At 36.8% G+C, this 20,443-nt stretch overlaps 1 protein-coding gene across 1 annotated transcript; it reads right to left on the bottom strand.

The window, feature by feature from the left end:
* Positions 1 to 76: 76 nt before the first annotated feature.
* Positions 77 to 9,030, bottom strand: LOC115929275 (C-type lectin domain family 4 member E-like). The gene is made up of 5 exons (XM_030997970.1): positions 8,782 to 9,030; positions 4,085 to 4,221; positions 3,191 to 3,303; positions 2,669 to 2,826; positions 77 to 120 (listed from the first exon to the last, which is right to left on the bottom strand). Exons 1-5 carry the CDS (start codon positions 8,852 to 8,854, stop codon positions 77 to 79), a joined length of 525 nt encoding a protein of 174 aa, XP_030853830.1. The 5' UTR covers positions 8,855 to 9,030.
* Between the last annotated feature and the right edge of the window lie 11,413 nt (positions 9,031 to 20,443).

Genomic DNA, 20,443 nt, shown 5'->3' with positions numbered 1-20,443 from the left:
AAGCGCTATATAAAAATTAAATATTATTATTATTAAGTGAACTTCTGTACAAGAGAAGGATTGGGAGCAGATTAGATCAAGTCCGTCCAGAATTGACGAAGACTGTGAAACGAAAACAATCTGCCATGAGACAGAGGTGAGACAAAAGGACCAAGATAGACGTTAAAACATTCAAGACCATGTACTAGTAAAGAACTACACTTCCGGTCAAACATGGTTATATGGTCAAGTACCCGAGTTACTCAGTGAGTCAATGTATATTGTAAAATCATATCAGAGGTTACATTCCTGCTCAGCAAGTTGAAACTCCATCTCATGAACTTAATCCGGTTGAAGATGTTCCAAGGCCAAGCATTCAACACATTCCGGATAATGGAGTTCCTTCTGAGAATGTAATACCTTCCCCAGTTGAAACCTTGTCAGGCCCTAGACAAGAGTCGCATGAAAGTCATGATGTTACCCCTACAGTTTCAATCCCTAAAAGTGACACACAAGAAACTGCAAGAAGAGTTTCACAAAGAAACACAAAAAACACCTGCAAAATATGATGATTTTATTATTTATCAGTAGGTTAAAAGCACATTCCAGAAAAGCAATTCAGTTTTGGATTATATATTACTTTCACAGTTGTAACTCACATAATTTGATTAATGTTTATAATGCGTATACTATCAGAAATATGGTAAAACATAACAGACAGTCATCCGGTATAGAAGTGACTGATACAAAATAGGATGGTACAAATCTATTTCGTCCAAGAAATATTTTGCAAGATAGTTGTATTTATGCCAAGTGAAACTATTGTAGATCAAACTTTATTTTTGTGTGTGGGTTAAACATGTTTTCATACTTCGGTATTGCATTAGTCTGCAAAAGTGCAACAGGTATTGTTTATGTGTTACATAATTCAGGCAATGATCAAAAGGAAAACAAAAGTTTTTCCTTAGCGATGAAAGCTAATTTGGTGCATTCATCACAGGTGTTGATGTTTTAAAAAGTAACAGTATAAATTGTTCAACATTTTATCCGAAATACTACATGTATTTTCATGGAGAAAATGTCACTTATTTTGGTCTGTTCATTATTATGCCAGGAGAAGTTAGTTGATAAAGTTTGGATCCAATCAGTTTTTGTATTAAAGTACAAGGATTTTATTTAATTGTTTTGCCATGTAAAGTTATCATGCATAAAGTAATGCTGTTGACTACTTTCAAGGAGGAAAATTGTTGTTCCTTAGGTGTCAAACAACCTTCAAGTAAAACTTAGATTAGTTAATATAGGTTGATATACCAGTGGAAATTTTGTGTTGTGGTACTTACATGCATCAAAGCAATGTTGCTAGTTTATGTTATACATGGGATAGGATTTTTTGTAATAGAATCAAGTTGTGCGAGTACATTCCTGACATGCTAATGTCACATCTCTATGCAAACACTTTTTGAGAAAATTAGACCATATTGTTATATAGTCCTGCCCTAGTCTGCATGCCAGTTTGATACATGTATTTCGTTTTGATGTACCCATGTAATTCACTAAAAGGGGAAGGAATGTATGTATGACTTCTGAAAATAAGACTATGCATGTCTTGACTTGTCAGTTTATGTATACGCACGCATTGTACAGCGCGCAGTTTCCTTCGATGCCTTTATCGAATAAAGTCCATGCTACAACCATTTAGTGTAAAAGTTACGAATAAGTCTTTATTTGTCATCTTTATTTGGCTGAACATCAACCTTGAATATTGACAGAACATAATATGGTCAAAGCAATTGCCTCCCATCCTGGCGACCCATATTTGATTCCCGGTAGTAATTTTTTTTGTTTTTTTGCTTTCGTTTTATATTTAATCTTATCGTTGATACTAAGCTGAAACTTGACATAAAGGTAAAACATGACGGGTGGAGCATTTAATGAAATAAGATGAAATTGTGAAAATGCATTCTTCATTATGTTGATAAGGGTCAAAAGTGTATCTGCTTATTGTACAGGGTCAATGATCATATTGTCTCTCTATCTATCTTCCATATAGATCCATAATGATCAATGCTACACATGCAGTTGAAACTTGACATATGGATAGAACTTAATGATAGGAGCATTTTATAAGATATGTAATCTTAAAGATGAATTCTTCAATATGTTTATTTGAGGAAACGTATCACCTAATTCGTCTAAGTGACGAATTAAAGTCTAGTTTCATATTGGGTCATTGAAATGATTGTGGTTGTGAAACAAAACAAAAAAGGGATTAAGCAGATGGAGGATAGATTCTTGCAGAGATGTAAACTTGATTTACTTTCATATCATTTGGTGTACATGTCAAGACAACTTCAACTTAGGGATTATGTTACGTTATGTATTTCTTTGTATTTTAGCTTTGGCTTTTTGGGTCGCAAAATTTGAAAATTTGGCCGATCGATATTTCGTCTCTTTGGGGGGGGGGGGGGAGGAGGGTTAAGATCAGCTTTTCGGGTCACCTATTACCACAATTATTTTTTTTAATAAAAAAAAATTAATTAATTACAAAAAAACAAAAGGGGGGAGGGAGGTTTTCCTCCAAAACATACACATACAAAAGTTAAAGGTGGGGGGGGGGGGGGGGGGTAAACCCCCAAATCCCCCCCCCCCTGCGTACGCGCCTGCATCTTACAATACAAATCACACCTACCCTGTGGCCTCTCACAGATGTATGGTCTTTGACCCGGACACGGGATATCATTCCACTTCCCATGATATTCAACGGAAGGGTGCGTGTACATGCAGGCGCAGTCTTCTATCCCAAGGGAATCGTTTGGTTCTGATGGAGCCCATGAAGACTCAGTTCTTCTATTATACCAAATGGTTGATTTGGAAACAATGAATATAAAAGATAATCATCGTTCAGTATCACAAGGCATTTCTTTCAACACATTTATCTCAATGGCAATATATTTTATACTGATTGCACAAAGTATCTGTAGAAGAACCATGCCATGAGGAAATGCATGAGAAATCTGACAGTAAGCCCAATTATTGTACCCCGGTATTGTACTCACTAATCCTTAAAGTGAAACCAAAAAAAAAAAAAATTTCGATGAAGCTATAATTGCATGTAATATGACTATGAAATATGTGTTTGTCATTAATAAAAAAGAAAAAGAAAAAAGAAGTAGAAATTCGATAGAAAATAAGAAGAACAATTTGAAATCACCTTTCCAGAGTGTCATCTAGCCATACAAAATTGCCACCGTTTTCTCGTCTAAGTCCAAACAAATAGCAAGCGCTTGATGGGTTCGAAGTTGATATGATTTCTGCCAGGAAACTCTTGACAAGATACCGTGGGGAAAGAGGACAAAACAATGATAAACGGAGGGAACAAAGATTCTTTTTTCCCCTCTCGTCTGAAAATAATATCCTTAACGTTGTCAAAAGTCAGTAGGCCTACTTACGACATAGTTTGCCATTAATGGAAAGTTCCTGTTGAAAGAAGCGTTTTCACGAATAACATTTATATGACATCATCAAATGATATGCAACCAGGCGCGTACGCAGGGGGGGGGGGGGGGTTAAACACCCCCTTTGTTGTTTTTATGTGTGTATTTTTTAACAAAAAAAAATTATGGCAATGGCTGACCTAAAAAAAGTGACCTAACCCCCCCCCCCCTACAGAGCAAAATATCAAATGTTCAAATTTCGAGACCAAAAAAAAAAAAGAAAAAAGTGTCCTCTTACCACCCCCCACCCAACCCCCCTCCCTCCCCCGCTTATTCAGCGGCTGGCTGAGTCTTTGCGAAATTTTAGGCCCGATTTCAAAATGTTAACCCCCCCCCCCCTGCGTAAATCCTGCGTACGCCACTTTATGCAACAATATGAACATGTTTTTGATATACGTTTTTCAAATGTAGGCTTAAAGCTTATAGCTCCTGTTTAAAAAACTATTATAAGCCGGGTTATATTATCATATTATGGTTTATATAACCTATGGCTAAAGAGAGTTCCCCAGTGCCGTGACCTGTTAAAATGATTATGTATGCTCCTTTTCAATGAAAATAAAATTGAATGATATAACTCATACAGGTGAAAGCGTAGGGTTATTTTCTCTTACATTAATTTCCTCTGATTTGATTATGGCCAGGTCACCGCCATTGCTCATGCAGTTTGCTCTTGCATCTTCAAAGGATCGTGCTTCTCCGTAGAACCGATATGACGATTGGCCGAAACGATGCCACGAAAAACGAGAATCTGGCGATGTAAATATGACACAGGTATAATTCAATTTTCTCATTTAAAAATAAAATAAAATATTACTTTGTATTATTGGGCTGTTTGTTAGGTGATACGTACGGTACGTAGTACGTATCACCTTTTGATTTCGTCAAGATGTGTAATATTAGGTTATACGTACGGTACGTAGTACGTATCACCTTTTGATTTCGTCAAGATTGTTATTATTGGGTTATACGTACGGTACGTATACGTATCACCTTTTGAATTCAAGATTTGTATTATTATTAGGTTATCATGACGTCATCCAAGCGCCAATTTGTGAAAATCAAATGAGAACGCATTTATGATGATATATAAATGCGTTCATAACTTAGCACCTTCTTACCTTCAGGTAGGCTTAATCAATCCTAATGATGTACATGAGCATCATACAAGGCAAATAGACAGTGGATGTTTACGTGTGCCTAGATTTCACACTAATTGTTATAAGTGTAGCCCAATTGTTTCTTCCATATTTGAATGGAATAAGCTAGATAATTCATTGAGAACGGCTTCCTCTGTCAATTCATTTAAGAGATTGTTTAAACAAAGTTGTAATTTGTGAATGGCTCAGCCGTACATTCACTACGTGCATGTTCTGTAATATTTACATGACTTATTCACATAATTGCGACTTAATTAATATTTTCCTATTGACATTACTGTTTACTAGGTTGATGATTATATTTATTTTGCAAACGAGTTTTATTTTTGTAACTGTTCTGTATAAATGTTATAAACGATGTAAATATGTTCATTCAGGGCCCCATGGAAGACCACTACTTGTTGGTGAATGGGCTACCCTGTCAAAATATTAGAAATAAATAAAAATAAATAAATAAAATTATATCTTCATAACGGAAGGGCATTTCTCATTCATATTTATCATGATCAAAGTCGATATCCGTCCGGTCAATTTCCGATAAAAAAACGCGAGCGTATAGCCCACGTCTATGTGTAAACGCACGCGAAAAAAATTAAATGTCGTCTCAAAGTCATTTTTACGATTAAGGTCATTTTGAGCATATTTCAAAAGATCTCGTACACGCACATGCGCGCGCGTTTTCGTTCGTCATGTCTGTACACATCATAGAATCGACATTCCTTTTTCTTTCATTATATTTTCCATACTTTTCCGAACAATTTATACCATGTTTTTATCTTTATGACCATTAATAACGAAATGAGTGTCCGTTCAAGATAAATGTCCGTCCGCGCGAGCATATCATATATGGTCAAAAAATGCCTATAAAAAGTCCATTATAGCTCTTTGGTATGCTTGGGGACCGTCATTTTGAGTCGGAGATATGATGTCACGTCTCATTTTATCGTGGCATTATCATAATAGCCCTGGCACTCCATATACGAATTTGCATTATTATGACGTCAGCATATTTATGGGAAATTGAGTATACATGTATCTCTCTATATAGATGATTATCGTTTTACACTCAATTTGTAATATGTTGTAGCTAAGAACATTTTCTACAAATTCAACAGCCATCATTTATAATTTTGATGACGTCATCATAGTGAAAATTGCGATTAAATATTACATGTCAATATTATATTAATTACGTGTTATGCCTATGGAAGGTGAATTTCGTTAACATCATGAATCTACATGACATTGTCCTTTGAGCAGTATCTCGCTTATTCTTGCTCTTATTTCTCCAGAATTGTGGTATGTTATAGCTGAGACTACGGGTTATAGATACATGTTTTTTTTTTTTTTTTATCTTGTTCAGATGTTATCATTATGTCGAAATTTAAAATTGAAAGTTGAATTACAAACTCTGTAGAACTTTGCAGAAATTATGAATATGTCACGTATGTCCCATCTGTGAAATTTAAACGTCAGCAGTGTCCTAGTATGCCTATTCAAATCATACAAGGAAACCCGTTTACTTTCTAGACTTTACTGTATATACTGTCAGCCACTATTGAGTAAATTAATGACCTCTTTTTTTCTGGTAATAAGTATACATAAATAAAATGAGCTTCAAAGGGAAGCCTTTACAGTCATGTACATGCGCATTTGTCTACATCAACCCATATCTTGTAATGGCCTAAAATGAACTGATTGAATCTCTACGCAGCACAATACAGTGCGTCCCAGAAAAAACGAAACCGAGAATTATCGATGTTTTATCTTAACTTAATCACAATAATAATTGATAAATGACACATATTTGGAAAGCTTAGATAATCGTCTTTCATTTGATGCAACCATGTACGACCATGCATTATGGCTCAAGGCATGGGCACACAGATTTTTTTCTGTTGGGGACCGAGAGGAAATTCAATGAATTATTGAAAATTTATTGCATTTTATTATTATAATTTTTTTTAAATTGTGGTAACTGCCCTCTACCCTAGCCCCGGCTGCGTACATTCATGGTTCAGTGGCCAAGCAATGGCCTCGAAACTGTGAGGCCCCATGATCAAAACCGTGTCGATATGCAATATTAGTGCCTTTTGTGGGGCATTAATCCCCATTACTGTCATTTATGACTTAAGGGCGTAGGTCCCAAAGTTGATAAGCATAGTAGCATACACATGCTTTAGCAGTCACGCAAAACAAACACTGGCAAATTATCATTCAATAAAATCTGAGAATGTATACTATTGTTTAGATCTATTAGGAATAAATCAGTGTCAAAATAATTCCATAAATTGGGGTAAAAAAAAATATTCCAACTATATGAGCGATAGTGTAGATGTGAATGTTGTAATGACTAACAACCTTCTTTTATTATTCTTATTTGTTCATCGTCTCCAGACTCTATAATGCCATTAGAAAAATATTTGAGTCACAATGTAGAGTCACACTCACAGTGCAGATAAATTATTTTCAGTACCAGGTCTAATAATTTAAAGAAAACTGAATTTAAACCTGGGCTATTCTTTCTCTCTCTTTTGTCATTGCCTTCCTTTTCTCCCTTTTACTTCCTTTTCACCCCGGAGTATGATACAAACATTGAGAATATAATCACTTAAAAGGGTAAGCTTTAAGACAATAATTTATGACATGTTCTCTATTGTCATGATTGAGACAGAGCCTAGAGCTAACTAGCTCACTGGAGTGATTGCCTCGTCGAGATTAGTGATTTTTTCAAAAACACTAACTCGCACTAAATCTTGAAAAAATTGTGTCAAAGGGGATTTTAACACGATCGCAAAGAATTTTAAGAAATCAATTTAAAATGGCAATTGCAATACCCTATTACAGGGCTCCTCTTATTCTGGACCGCCCAGGAGGCTCTGTTTTTCAAAATCCTAAAAGGGTAGGGAGTAGAATCCACCCGGTCCCCTATCTTTTGATATCAACATTTGCATCAATGCCTTCGTCTTCCATTAGTCTATTTGCGCCAACGTTTACTGGTTAAAGCAGCTTATTGCCGGGAAACAGAGCCCCCTTTCCCACTGATAAACCTGCATACCAGAACTTCAGCTGTTGACTGTCTTATCTCTCGAAATTAAGGTGCGTGTATAAAAGCACGTATGTATAATATCACATACATAATTTAAATCATTGATTAATTCAAACTAAATTTGCCCATTGTTTCAGACCTTTTAGCTTCCACGGAAATCACATCTGGTCTGTCAAGGAAAAAGTTTAAGAACCCCTACTCTACATGCATACGAGAACTTCCACTTTTGACTGTATTATCTCTTGAAATTAAGGTACGTGTAAAAGACACCTATGTTTAACATCACATACATCGTAAAAATCATAGATTAGGTCAAACTAAATTTGCCCATTGTTTCAGACCTTTTAGCTTCCACGGAAATCACATCTGGTCTGTCAAGGAAAAAGTTTGAGAACCCCTGCCTTACATGCATACCAGAATTTCCACTTTTGAAGTTGATATAACTCTTGAAACTAAGGTATGTGTAAAGAGACACGTATGTAAAATATAACATACATAATGTAAGAAGTTGATTAAGTAAACTAAATTTGCCCATTAATTCGGACCTCTTAGCTTTCATGGAAATCACATTTGGACTGCAAAGCAAAAAAAATTGAGAACCACTGCACAAAAATCATGTCCGATTCACCCAATTCATCATTTCAAAAGTTCGAATATTTCAAAAGGTAGCGGACAATGCTAATGAAATACCATAAGGTTTTGCGATCGTGATTTTTTAAATTTTAAATGTTTTTAACTCATGACCGAAATGTAAAACATTTTTTGAATTTGAATTTGCATCTGAAGTGAATTTAAGTTTTCATTTTAATATGAGTTTTGGTTTAAGTTTGAACTTGGAATATGAATTAAAATTTAAATCTAGATTATTTCACCTGTAAGATATCAATGGATAAGTAGGAAAAATACCATCAGTAGTAAATCATAATACAACTATAATACAAGCGAGGCAGTCATACAGGTTTTTACACATTTCATATTTCGCACAAGTTTGGATGATTATTATTTTGCATACTTTAATTTTAACGTACTAATATTTAAACAAAAAATGTGCAAGCCTGATACGTGATGCATCAACAATTGACAAACCAACATAATTTCTTACCTTGTACAGACGGAGCACTTTGTACAAGAAGATAAAAAAGAAAGGATAACACAAACCCTTTCAGATCGGCCATCCTTCAAACAGGACACCGGAATGGGTATGGGCATATAAACCTGACTGAATAATAACGACTTTAGTTTACTGCTGAACGTGGCACCCGTCTGCTGCCGACGAAAATGGTTCAATGAAGAAAGGAGGAAGTAGTTATGGCACTAAATTGCCTCTCCCATCAAGATGTTAAAAATAGCTATGACGCAAATACTTGAAATGTATGCTCGTATGTTGATTGAGACAGATTATTATGTATTATTACCCGTATCAGACATCTGAGCGGTGGTTTAACAAAATCATCATATGGCTCCGAATAGTCTCATTGGACAACACCCCTATCGTCAGAGTCCAGCCGTCTAACATGTTAGCCTATGGACTTTTAACAACAAACAAAATCGTTAAAAGCACATCCACCCCGACGTACGTTGACACTAGCTCTTTCATTGGAACCCTCATGTCCTATTGACTTTCGAAAGTTCACTCACCGTAATTTGATCAAAATAGGTCGCCAGCTCGTCATTGCCTATATAACACATGTGCAACGAGTCGAAGTTTGGACGCAATTTGCAACGCGATTGTAAGGTTATAGGTCAAGCACACGAAGGATAACAAGTACGAATTATCATAGATCAGTTCTGATCGGCTCATTATGTCCATTTAAGCCAACCCCCCACCGTATTTTTTTCCATTTAGTAAAGGCAAACATTTTGCCAAGTCAAGCCAAACATGAATATTCATGACACGCCATGGACTATTCGATAATTTACAGAGGGGTGCAATTGTGCACCACATCAAACTTCCCTACTTTCCGTCAAATAGTTCATTGTATTATGTAGTTCGGTAGGTTTATTTTAATAACTGTTTAATTATCAGATATCAATGATAGTTAAAGATATGGAAATATCTAGGCGTCGTGGCGTGCGCCTGTAATCCAGCTAACAGTGGAAGTTACCAACTGATTCAGCCGAGGACGCAAGTTCGAAACTGAGTCACGTCTTTCGGATGTTGACGTTAAAAGTCGGTCCCCAGATGTAAATAATCATATCTAATTGATACACATTTGTAAAAACCCAAATACACACACACACACATACAATTGTATTTATGTTAAGCAAAGCAATCTCACTTGTTGACACACTCACAATTATCACACCACACACACGAACACTCTCACTTCCCCTCCCCAACACACCATTTCCGCACACTCGGTTCACACGGTTCACACGGTTCACACAGTTTACACATCATACCCAATGGCCCTGAAACATAGTGGAACATTCTAGTTTGGTACGACGTCGAACTAGCTACGTTTGTGCGGGCAATTGGTCCAGCGAAAATGAGACAACCGGAGCAATATGATTGGCTACTCGTGAACTCATGTTGGCAAATACATAAATGAACTCATGAACTCATGAACTCATGTTGGCTACAGCGAACTTTCTAAAGCTGGTTTTCTTGAAGTCGAACAAAGATCAAAACAACTCGTCGTCGCGGTTGAAATCGAATCTAAAGTTATGAAATTGAAAATAATAATTCTTTATGTTGTATAGCCCCCTCTCAAGGTCAAAATATAAATTAAGATATTAAAAAAATATTTCTTGACTAAAATCGACCGATTTTAGTCATTCACATCTGGAAATTATACCTCACAACTACATATTCAAACGGACGTAGGCGCTATTTGAAATTTATCAACATTTACCGGGAGCACCGATTAATATTTATATTCAATTTTTCTCGAAAGCAGAAGTGTTTTAGGGGCTAAATTTTCTAGTGCTAATAATACATCCACAGGGGCATCCAAATATATCAAAATTGTAAAGAATCACTATCCACCCAATTTTCAAAATTTCCCAAAATTTTGCATTACCTTTAAGTATGATATCAATTGCATATTCTCCAAATATATCTGTTAAACACACAAACAAATAAAAGTGCTTAGATGCCTCGTCCATAAACTGTACTATTTTTGGGGTTCTTCTACGTTTCATTTTCTTTCTTATTTTCTTTAATTTTAACTTGTAGGATCCAATAGCTCTCGCGAAGCAAGGAATTAAATCCGTGACAAGTTTCTGGCGTTAAACAGGTTCAAACATCGTCAAATTTATCACCATTTCATCGTAGCAAGCGACACAGAGAATATTTAATTCGTGTTCGATTCTTGCGCAGACGTTATCGTAAAAGGTTCTCTCGAATCCATCGGGATGTTGTAAAGACATGGGAGAATTGCATCGATTCTTACTGGTTGTGTCTTGGATATGAATGCATCTGTGACTTCTCTACATTCTTGAAGTGGCCAAATGGTTCGTCTACATCAATCATTTGATGCCCACTTTCTGTTGAATTTGCAGGGGGGGTCAGAGTACCAAAGTTTTCCTTATACGAGGAAAATAGAAAGAGATCTGGGATGTATTATCAATCGGGTCATTTAAGGGTTTCTCGAGGGGCTGGTGGAAATTTCAGATTTTTTTTGTCGAAGGGCAAGTTATTAAAAAGATGAGATATAAAGGCAACTCAGGCAATCTAGGGACTGAAACGGTATAAGAAACATGGACGATCGTACCGATATTCCAGCCCTTCCCGTTCATATGGCAGAGATTTTATTTTTAACATTTTCTATTAAGGTAGGGAATTTATGAGAAAAAAATGTAAAAACACTGCATACTCGAGGATTTGTACTACCAATGGATTGCTTTGGCCTGAAAACAAATTTAAAAAAGAAGAAGACCTTCATCGGAAAGGAATAATAAAATGATAACACGACGAAGGCATCGATGTGTATATATCACTTTGCATTTAGTGCTTCAATGCTTAGATTGCATTTGGATTTTATACTGTTTTTAAACTGTTTTTTTCTAACTAAAGCATATTAGTGAATTTGAATAATAAAGCAACTTATTTCAGCTAGCGCAAAGTGGATGATAGGTCGCCTAGATTCTAAGGGCAACAGCTCTATACAAGAAGCCATTAGTGAAAATGTATTGAGCAGCAAAAGCTAGACGGGATGATTTTATTCAAATTGCAGTAGGCAATTGAAAGCAGAAGAACTAAGTAAACTAGTTCAAAGAGACGAAGAATGTAAAGGTAGGTATAACACCAAAGGGTGGTAAGAAATGTTATGAAGTTTGGAAACATCCATATTTGAAAGAATCATGCAAACCTTTATATTGATAAGGTAGCCATACAACAAGTCAAAACTTTATTTTATTTAGGTTTTAACATAGATGTTGACATGAAATGGAAAAGTTATGTCGCAGAACATCGAAGTCAATCTTTAGGGATATTAGCGTCCTATTAGATTAAGAGAATTTATTCCGCGTAATAATATTATTGTTGTTGTCTTCTTGACATCTTATTGAAATAACATATTTGAATTGTTAGGATTACTACAAATTCCGATTTCCTGAGTTATTCCACGCCTCTCTTTAAGAAACTTAATGTCGTCTACGTGCATAACTTCAATAACTATAATTTAGGTATTTTTACATGTTTTTGTATGATGATAAACTCTTACCCAAAGTATTCAACTAATTGCATAATTATAATAATGGAGGGAGATTTGAATATCGAGTTGATTATGGTTGTACATACATATCTAGATCTTTAATAACATGCAAGGGGCCCATTTTTTAAAGAATAATATACCTCAACACATCAAGAACACTAATTCTTTAAACTCTTTCAAACGTACATTTAAAGAGTATTTATTGCTAAATGTATTGAATATTTAGATATACAAATATTAAGTTATAACAAGTTTGAATATGGTCTTTAATTAAGAATTCTCTATGCTATATGTTTTCAATATTGTATATTTTCTGCCCTTATGATGCATATTTTGTTTTTGTATTAATGGGATCATGTTTACAAGTTATACTAAACTTGTAATGATCAAATCGCATTTATTTTAATTAAATATTGTCTTCTTTGTATATTTGCTTGTACCATATTATTGCTGTTACGTATATTTTGTCATGCTTTATACACGATTCTAAGATGGAGATATGGAAATAAATAAAATGTAACATTCTAAAGAGTTCCACGTTTTATCGACTTATTAAATCGTGATAAATCTCATAGACGTTGCTAGAGGGGGAGGGATAAGTGACATCCCAAGTCTATGATTTCTTTAGCAAATTTGTATTTTCGAGAATACTTTCATGCCTCCGCAACCATAGAAAGTGCCAGAGGCATTATGTTTTCGGGTTGTCCGTCCGTCCATCCTTCATGCTTTTCGTTACCGCGATAATCCGAGAGCCATTGAGCGGATTTAAACTTAGCTTGGATGAAGAGTGTATGAGCATGCAAGAATGAACTGATAGATTTAAGAAGAAATCAATGGTCACCAGGTCATAACCATGTTTGAAATTACCAGAAAATAACTCGTTCCCTAGATAACTTGAAAAGCATTCAAGCGATTCAAACCAAACTTGGATGAATTGTGTATGAGTATGCAAGGATGAATTTATTCGAATTTCGGATGTAAAAGGTCAAAGGTGTCAGGCTCTTACAAGTCTTTAAAATGCCAGGGAAAGGAAAATATGCATTTAATACAAAGGAAAACGGGCACCTATCAGATTAAAATAGAGGAACTTATCAGAATTAAAAAGGAGCACTTATTAGAAAGAAAAAGGAGCATTTATGTGAAGTAAAAAGGGTCACTCATTAGAGGTGAAAAGAATCACTTATGGAAAGGAGGAAGGGGCACTTATTATAAAGAGAAAGGGGCACTTATCTGTAGTAGAAAGGGGCACTTCCTCACATAAATAAGATTTTGGGGTACTCGAAAAAGTGGAGGGAGAGCTGCCAGTACATTCACAACACAACCTCCCTTACTTAAATACTGTTATACTCGCCTATACAGTGCGTCCCAGAAAAAAACGAAACCGAGAATTAAGAGTTAAGTCTTTTGTCAATTTTGCTTGTTGCTACGGCAGGCGGCCAGTGAAAACGAACTTTTAAAATCAAATTATGGAAATGCAAGCATCACTTTAAATATACAGAACTCTGTTATTCTTTGCTCATTTTTTCTGATTTAGGTGTCATATGAAAGGGTAAAAACTGACTTTTTAGAAATGAGCTTTTCTCTTTAAAATTCAGATACCGTCCGCCAAATGACTTTTTGGTTTCCTCTCTTCAAATTGATTTTAATCACTCATGCGTGAAATATGCATCATATAAGTTGCATTAAATGAAAGAGGAGGATCTAAGCTTGACAAATATGTGTCATTTATTCATTATATCTGCAAGAATCTTCAGTAAGGAGGCAGATTATTTTGAAGAAGAAGAAGAAGTTATGATAAAACATCGATAATTCTCGGTTTCGTTTTTTCTGAGACTCACTGTATAGGAACTTCTATTTATGTGGCTATTTACTTTTGACTCCGATCGTCGCTTTCTGCTCTTCCTTCTTTCTTTTCCCCCTTTCGGATTAGGTACAACAGTCCCCTCAACTCTAAAGTTTCTTGCATTCTTTTCTCTGAAACTACTTTTGGGTACAGCAGGTCCAGTAGACTGCGTTTACAACGTGCATAAGGGTTATGCACACTGTACCACCATTTAACGTCTTATCCCAGGGACTGGGTGTTTCCAACTGAATTCACAACGTCATAGGAAACTATTAATAATAAAATTCAAAAAACGTCCAACAAGCAACTTAAAAACAAAACTATCTCGCGATATCTCATTACCGTTAACGAGGCGGGATTCGTGTAAACGTAACGTCAATATCCGGCGCGTTTAACTAGGCTAGGTCAAGACAATGTAACATTATATTCCATTTTCATCAATATTTTGATCATATTCACAATCGAGGTGACAACACTTGTATTAGTTACACTCCTCTGAGGTAACCTTACACCATTGTTTATATAGAAAAGGGTACTTTTAACTAGGCTTGTTAGGCTTTCATGATTATAAATCGAAAGTCCGGGTTGTTAAAGGATAATTCAATCTTTTTAATGAGTTTACTGGTATGCCGAAAGTAGAAAAATAAGAGTAACTGAATGGCAACAATTTCAAATAAATCGGACTTAATGCTAGAGAATTAGTGAATTCTTGAAATATAAGATCACTAAACCTATGTAAATTTCAAATTGGGAAGTTGATCAGTGGATAAAAACAAAAAAACTTACGATATCTTTTCAATTAATGTTGATTTTTTTTCCCTTTTTTTCTTTTTGAAAAGCCATCCTTTCTATATAACGGAATCAGAGAGCTATGGAAATTGATATAGAATGAGTTTTGAAACTTTTTTCACTTGCGTTGTTGGAAAAACGTACGTTTGGCAAGAAATAAATATATTGCCAAATAATTTTTGAAAGGAGTTCTTCCAGGAAAAAATAAAATAAAATTGTTTTGGATATACAGGCATATCGGACATTTTCGTAAGGGGGTGGGGAGGTAGATACCTTACCTGAATATCAACTTTCCAGTTTCAAATGTTACGAGTGAGCAAAGCGAGGGACAAAATTATAACAATTTTATAGTGATATCATAAAACGAACGAAAGCTGAATGAAATACAGACAAAATGAAATAGCTTGCCGCTAATCTTTTGTTAATATCGCAGAATTTAAATATTTTGTTCAATTAATTGCTTCACTGTGGGATACAAAGTGCCACTCTGGATTTTTTTCAGAATTAAACAATATCTGAACTTATGATTTTGTGTGCGTGGGCATTGTATGTAATGCGCTTGTTAACGTGTGTGTGTGAGAGGTTTGACTCGTGGGTGCGTGTGTGTAATTGTTTTTTTACAATCATGTATCGATCAGAATGATGTGACATATCAATAACCCAAACTTTTGCATGACCCCACACTTCGAATTGATTTTACTCGTGCAAACGACCTGGATTATTTTGTCACGTTAATCCTAGTATGCGGAAGTCTGCCGGAACTTATTTGATAGGGAGCTTGATAGCAATATAGATCAGGATATGGTTTACATTACAAGTGTTTATTAAGGACTGAAATATGACTGTCAATGCAATAATATACCGCCCGCGGATTGATAAAATGATCGTGTTTCAACATGCCGGAGATCCTTGATACCGCAACATCCCTCTTCACAGTTAACACATAATAATGATAATGGAAAAATGCAAGATCATATAAGATTGTTATTGAAATAAATCCTGGCATGATAGGACTATCCTCGAACCACCTATAAAACAAGACCGCATTAAGCCTAACGCATTTATTCCATACCTAACACTCCTCTCCGTTTTTATACTATCTTTTCCTTAGTTGTTACGGGCGTTCCAAACACAATCGTTTGCTTTCCGGATTTTCGCCTCCAAATCAAAGCAAAATTTTATCCTTGTGATTCACCATCGGAAAGAAGAAAAACTGAGGCAAGGCGTTACTGAACTTGAGCTCTATAGGCAATACAGAAAGATACTGACATTGATCTTGAATTTATTTTAAAAAAAGTGTTTTTGACCCCTTTATCATAATGCCATATTTAAGCAAAACTATCATAATATGCAAATTATTAACCAACAAAATGTGTAAAATATCAAATTACAAGCAAAGAAAATGAAGTTATTTGATGCCCACAGGCGGGGCAAAGGTGGGCTGGGGAAGTTCTGATAAATTCTCTTTTCTTTATTGCAATTTCTTAATTTGTTTAGAAGTATCGTAGGCCCTATAATATACTGAATGTATGTTTAACATAAAAACATGTAATACACTAACGTATTATCATGGTGAAAAGTTTAGATAAGTTATACGCGAAATTGAAGATTTCGAGTGAAAGATGACACTTAACCTTTTCCTTTATTGTAGAGTTTTCGAGGGTTGAGCCTCGATTGTAAAATTCGGATAAATGGAATATCCAGCACTTGGAATGGACACCTGGAAGTAGGATCGCCGCAATGGCTTTCATCGAAAGGGTGCGGTGCGGTGAGGCGCGGTGTGGTATGCTCAACGCACCCATTCAATAAAAGAGGGGGGGGGGGGGGGGGGGGGCTTTTCTCGAAAGGGTGCGTCGACTAGTCTTTCGCATCAGTCGTTTAAAATAAGGATCTGGGACAGAAGGTAATAGTTGCCAATTTAAGTATAACGAAAATGTATTAAATAAAATGGAATGGTCTTGATTACAGAGTGGTCTCTTTCGTTATTACTATGTTGATGGGGGAGACAGAGAGAAGGAAAAAAGGTAAAGGGAAGATAAAAGGAAAGAAAGAAGAATAAGAAGAAAAGAGGGGGGGGGGGCGAAGGGCTCTTGCCCTCCCCCTCCCCCCCGCCAAAAATAAATAAGAGAGAGAGAGAGAGAGAGAAGGGAGAGGGAAAGGAAATATAAAAGGAAAGAAAGAAGAGGAAGAAGAAGAAAAGAGGGAAACGGGGGAAGGGCGGAGGATTCTTGCCTCCCCCCCCGCCAAAAAATAAATCAGATAGAGAGAGAGAAGGGAAAGGGAAAGAAAATATAAAAGGAAAGAAAGAAGAGGAATAAGAAGGAAAGAGGGAAACGTGGGAAGGGCGAAGGGCTCTTGCCTCCTCCCTCCCCACCCCCTCCCGCCAAAAAAATAAATAAGAGAGAGAGAGAGAGATAAGGGAGAGGGAAAGAAAAATCTAAACGGAAAGAAAGAAGAGGAAAAAGAATAAGAAAAGAGGGAAACGGGGGCGAAGGGCTCTTGCCTCCTCCCTCTCCCCCGCCAAAAAATAAATAAGAGAGAGAGAGAGAGAGAGAAGGAAAGGGAAAGAGAAGATAAAAGGAGAGAAAAAGAGGAAGAAGAATTTGTGTCCTGCCAGTGTCACAAATAGATATAAAAATATGCTTATCTGACGATAATTTGATGTATAAAACCCCTCACCTTCTTGGGGCTCCGTCCCTTGGATCCAACACCAATTTGTGTCCTGCCAGTGTCACAAATAGATATAAAAATATGCTCATCTGACCGTTATTTATTGCCCAAAACCCCTGAGCTTCCTGGGGCTCCACCCCCTTGACCCCACGCCAATTCGTGACCCCTGTGTCACAAATAAGGTATATAATAATAATAATTTAATGTACAAAACTCCTGAGCTCCTGAGCTTCTCCGCCCCCTGGACCCAACACCAAATTGTGTCCTGCCACTGTCACAAATAAGGTATAAAATTATGCTCATCCGACATTAATTTTGATGTTTAATACCCCTGAGCTTCTGAGGGCTCCGCCCTGTGAAAAAAACGTGTAAAAAAAACACCGTATTTTACCGTTTTTGGGAGATAGCGCCCCCCTCCCTGGCGTTCAAGGGGGGGGGGGGGGGGTACGATTTTTCAAATTTTCAAGGGCCCCCAAAAAAGATTAGTGCTCTCTAGTAATTTCGCGACTACTCCGGAACCGCGGCAGATATAAAGTTTTTCTTTCATGACTTTTTTCTTTCGAGTCTTACGCATCTTTTGAAACATTTTTTTGTTGAAAATTGGACGTATAGTTGCGGAGTCACGTGACCTTTTGTTTTTGCATGTCAGCCCTAAATTCGCTAATTTTTGTGATTTATGTACCAAACATATGGAAATACCATTTATTCTTTTAAAAAAAGAGAAAACATTGGTTATTTGGTCTTGTTTTCAAGTTAATGTGTTTGTTTTTTGGGTCAAAATAGTTGAATTATGGTTAGAAATGAAATAAAACAACAAAAACAATATAATACATAAATACAAATTATCAAAACAAAAGATAACATAGGGATAAACTGGCTCTTCCAACTTTGTTGTCGTATTATTATTCTAACGAATATATGTAGTGAAAAAGAACGCTTGAATATGAAATATATATGATTTATGGGCATAAATTACCATAAATATGCAAATGAGTGAATTTTTCAAAAAATTAAAATTACCATAGTTTTTTATACACTTCACTTGACATGCATGCACATTTTCGCGGCGATCGGCTGTGAAACGGCCGAGATCTTAGGGGGGGGGGGGGGGGCCCCCACCCTCAAGTCTACTCCGATCACATTGAAAAAAGTATGACTTAAATCATCTCTCTCATCATTATACCGCTATAGTATTCATGTTTTTAATATTATTCATTATCCTTCCATTAAACAAGTTCATAGAGAAAATACTTATCTCTCTGCAACATTAAAAAAGAATCTTCATTAATATGTCTTAATTTGTATTGATAGCCTTGTGGTCGCCAACAGTGGCGTAGGTAGGGGCGTCTCCAAAGGGGGTGTGGGGTGCGACACCCCCTACCTGTCAGGATATTGTCGGTAAAAGTGCGCTGCCGTCGGGAAAAAAGAGAAAAAGGGGGAGGGGAAAAAAGAAATGGAAAGGAAAAAGACAAAGAAAGAAAGAGAAAAACGAAAAAGAGGGAAAAAAGGAAAGAAAGGAAAAGAAAGAAAAAAAAGGAGGCAAGAGCCCTTTGCCCCCGTTTCCCTCTTTTCTTCTTCTTCCTCTTCTTTCTTTCCTTTTATCTTCTCTTTCCTTTTCCTTCTCTCTCTCTCTCTCTTATTTATTTTTTGGCGGCGGGGGGGGGGGGGGGGGAGGCAACAGCCCTTCGCCCCCGTTTCCCTCTTTTCTTCTTATTCTTCTTCTTCTTCTTTCTTTCCTTTTATATTCTCTTTCCCTTTCCCTTTCCCTTTCCCTTCTCTCTCCCTCTCCCTCTCTTATTTATTTTTTGGCGGGAGGGGAGGGGGGGGGGGAGGTAAGAGCCTTTTGCCCTTCCCCCGTTTCCCTCTTTTCTTATTCTTTTTCCTCTTCTTTCTTTCCTTTTATATTTTCTTTCCCTCTCCCTTCCCTCTCCCTCTCTTATTTTTTTTTTGGCGGGGGGGGGGGGGGGGGAGGCAAGTGCCCTTCGCCCCCGTTTCCCTCTTTTCTTCTTATTCTTCTTCTTCTTTCTTTCCTTTTATATTCTCTTTCCCTTTCCCTTTCCCTATCCCTTCTCTCTCCCTCTCCCTCTCTTATTTATTTTTTGGCGGGAGGGGAGGGGGGGGGGGGGGGGAGGTAAGAGCCTTTTGCCCTTCCCCCGTTTCCCTCTTTTCTTATTCTTTTTCCTCTTCTTTCTTTCCTTTTATATTTTCTTTCCCTCTCCCTTCCCTCTCCCTTCCCTCTCCCTCTCTTATTTTTTTTTGGCGGGAGGGGGGGGGGGGGGAGGCAAGAGCCCTTCGCCCCCGTTTCCCTCTTTTCTTCTTATTCTTCTTCTTCTTTCTTTCCTTTTATATTCTCTTTCCCTTCCCCTTTCCCTTCTCTCTCTATCTCTTATTTATTTTTGGCGGGGGTGGGGGGGGGGGGAAGGAGGCAAGAGCCCTTCACCCTTCCCCCTCTTTCCTTCTTATTCCTCTTCTTTCTTTCCCTTTCCCTTCTCTCTCTCTTATTTATTTTTTGGCGGGGGGGGGGGGGTAAGAGCCTTTCGCCTTTCCCCCGTTTCCCTCTTTCCTTCTTCCTCTTCTTTCTTTCCTTTTATATTTTCTTTCCCTTTCCCTTTCCCTTATCTCTCTCTCTTATTTATTTTTTTGGCGGGGGAGGGGGGGGGGGGGGTGAGGAGGAGGCAAGAGCCCTTCGCCCCCCCGTTTCCCTCTTTTCTTCTTATTCTTCTTTCTTTCCTTTTATCTTCCCTTTCCCTTTCCCTTTTTTCCTTCTCTCTGTCTCCCCCATCAACATAGTAATAACGAAAGAA

The sequence above is a fragment of the Strongylocentrotus purpuratus genome, unplaced genomic scaffold (assembly GCF_000002235.5).
Source record: "Strongylocentrotus purpuratus isolate Spur 01 unplaced genomic scaffold, Spur_5.0 spur5_scaffold_4, whole genome shotgun sequence".
NCBI lineage: Eukaryota > Metazoa > Echinodermata > Echinoidea > Camarodonta > Strongylocentrotidae > Strongylocentrotus > Strongylocentrotus purpuratus.
This window is presented reverse-complemented; position numbering and strand designations above follow the sequence as displayed.

Bases quoted from the DNA above. Each gene is read 5' to 3' on its own strand.
- LOC115929275 (XM_030997970.1), bottom strand. From the start codon at position 8,854: ATGGCCGATCTGAAAGGGTTTGTGTTATCCTTTCTTTTTTATCTTCTT. The intron at 3,304-4,084 runs GTAAGAGAAAAT...TATCTTGTCAAG, and splicing joins TCAAATCAGAGGAAATTAAT to AGTTTCCTGGCAGAAATCAT. The intron at 121-2,668 runs GTAGGTGTGATT...GTCTCATGGCAG, and splicing joins CATCTGTGAGAGGCCACAGG to ATTGTTTTCGTTTCACAGTC.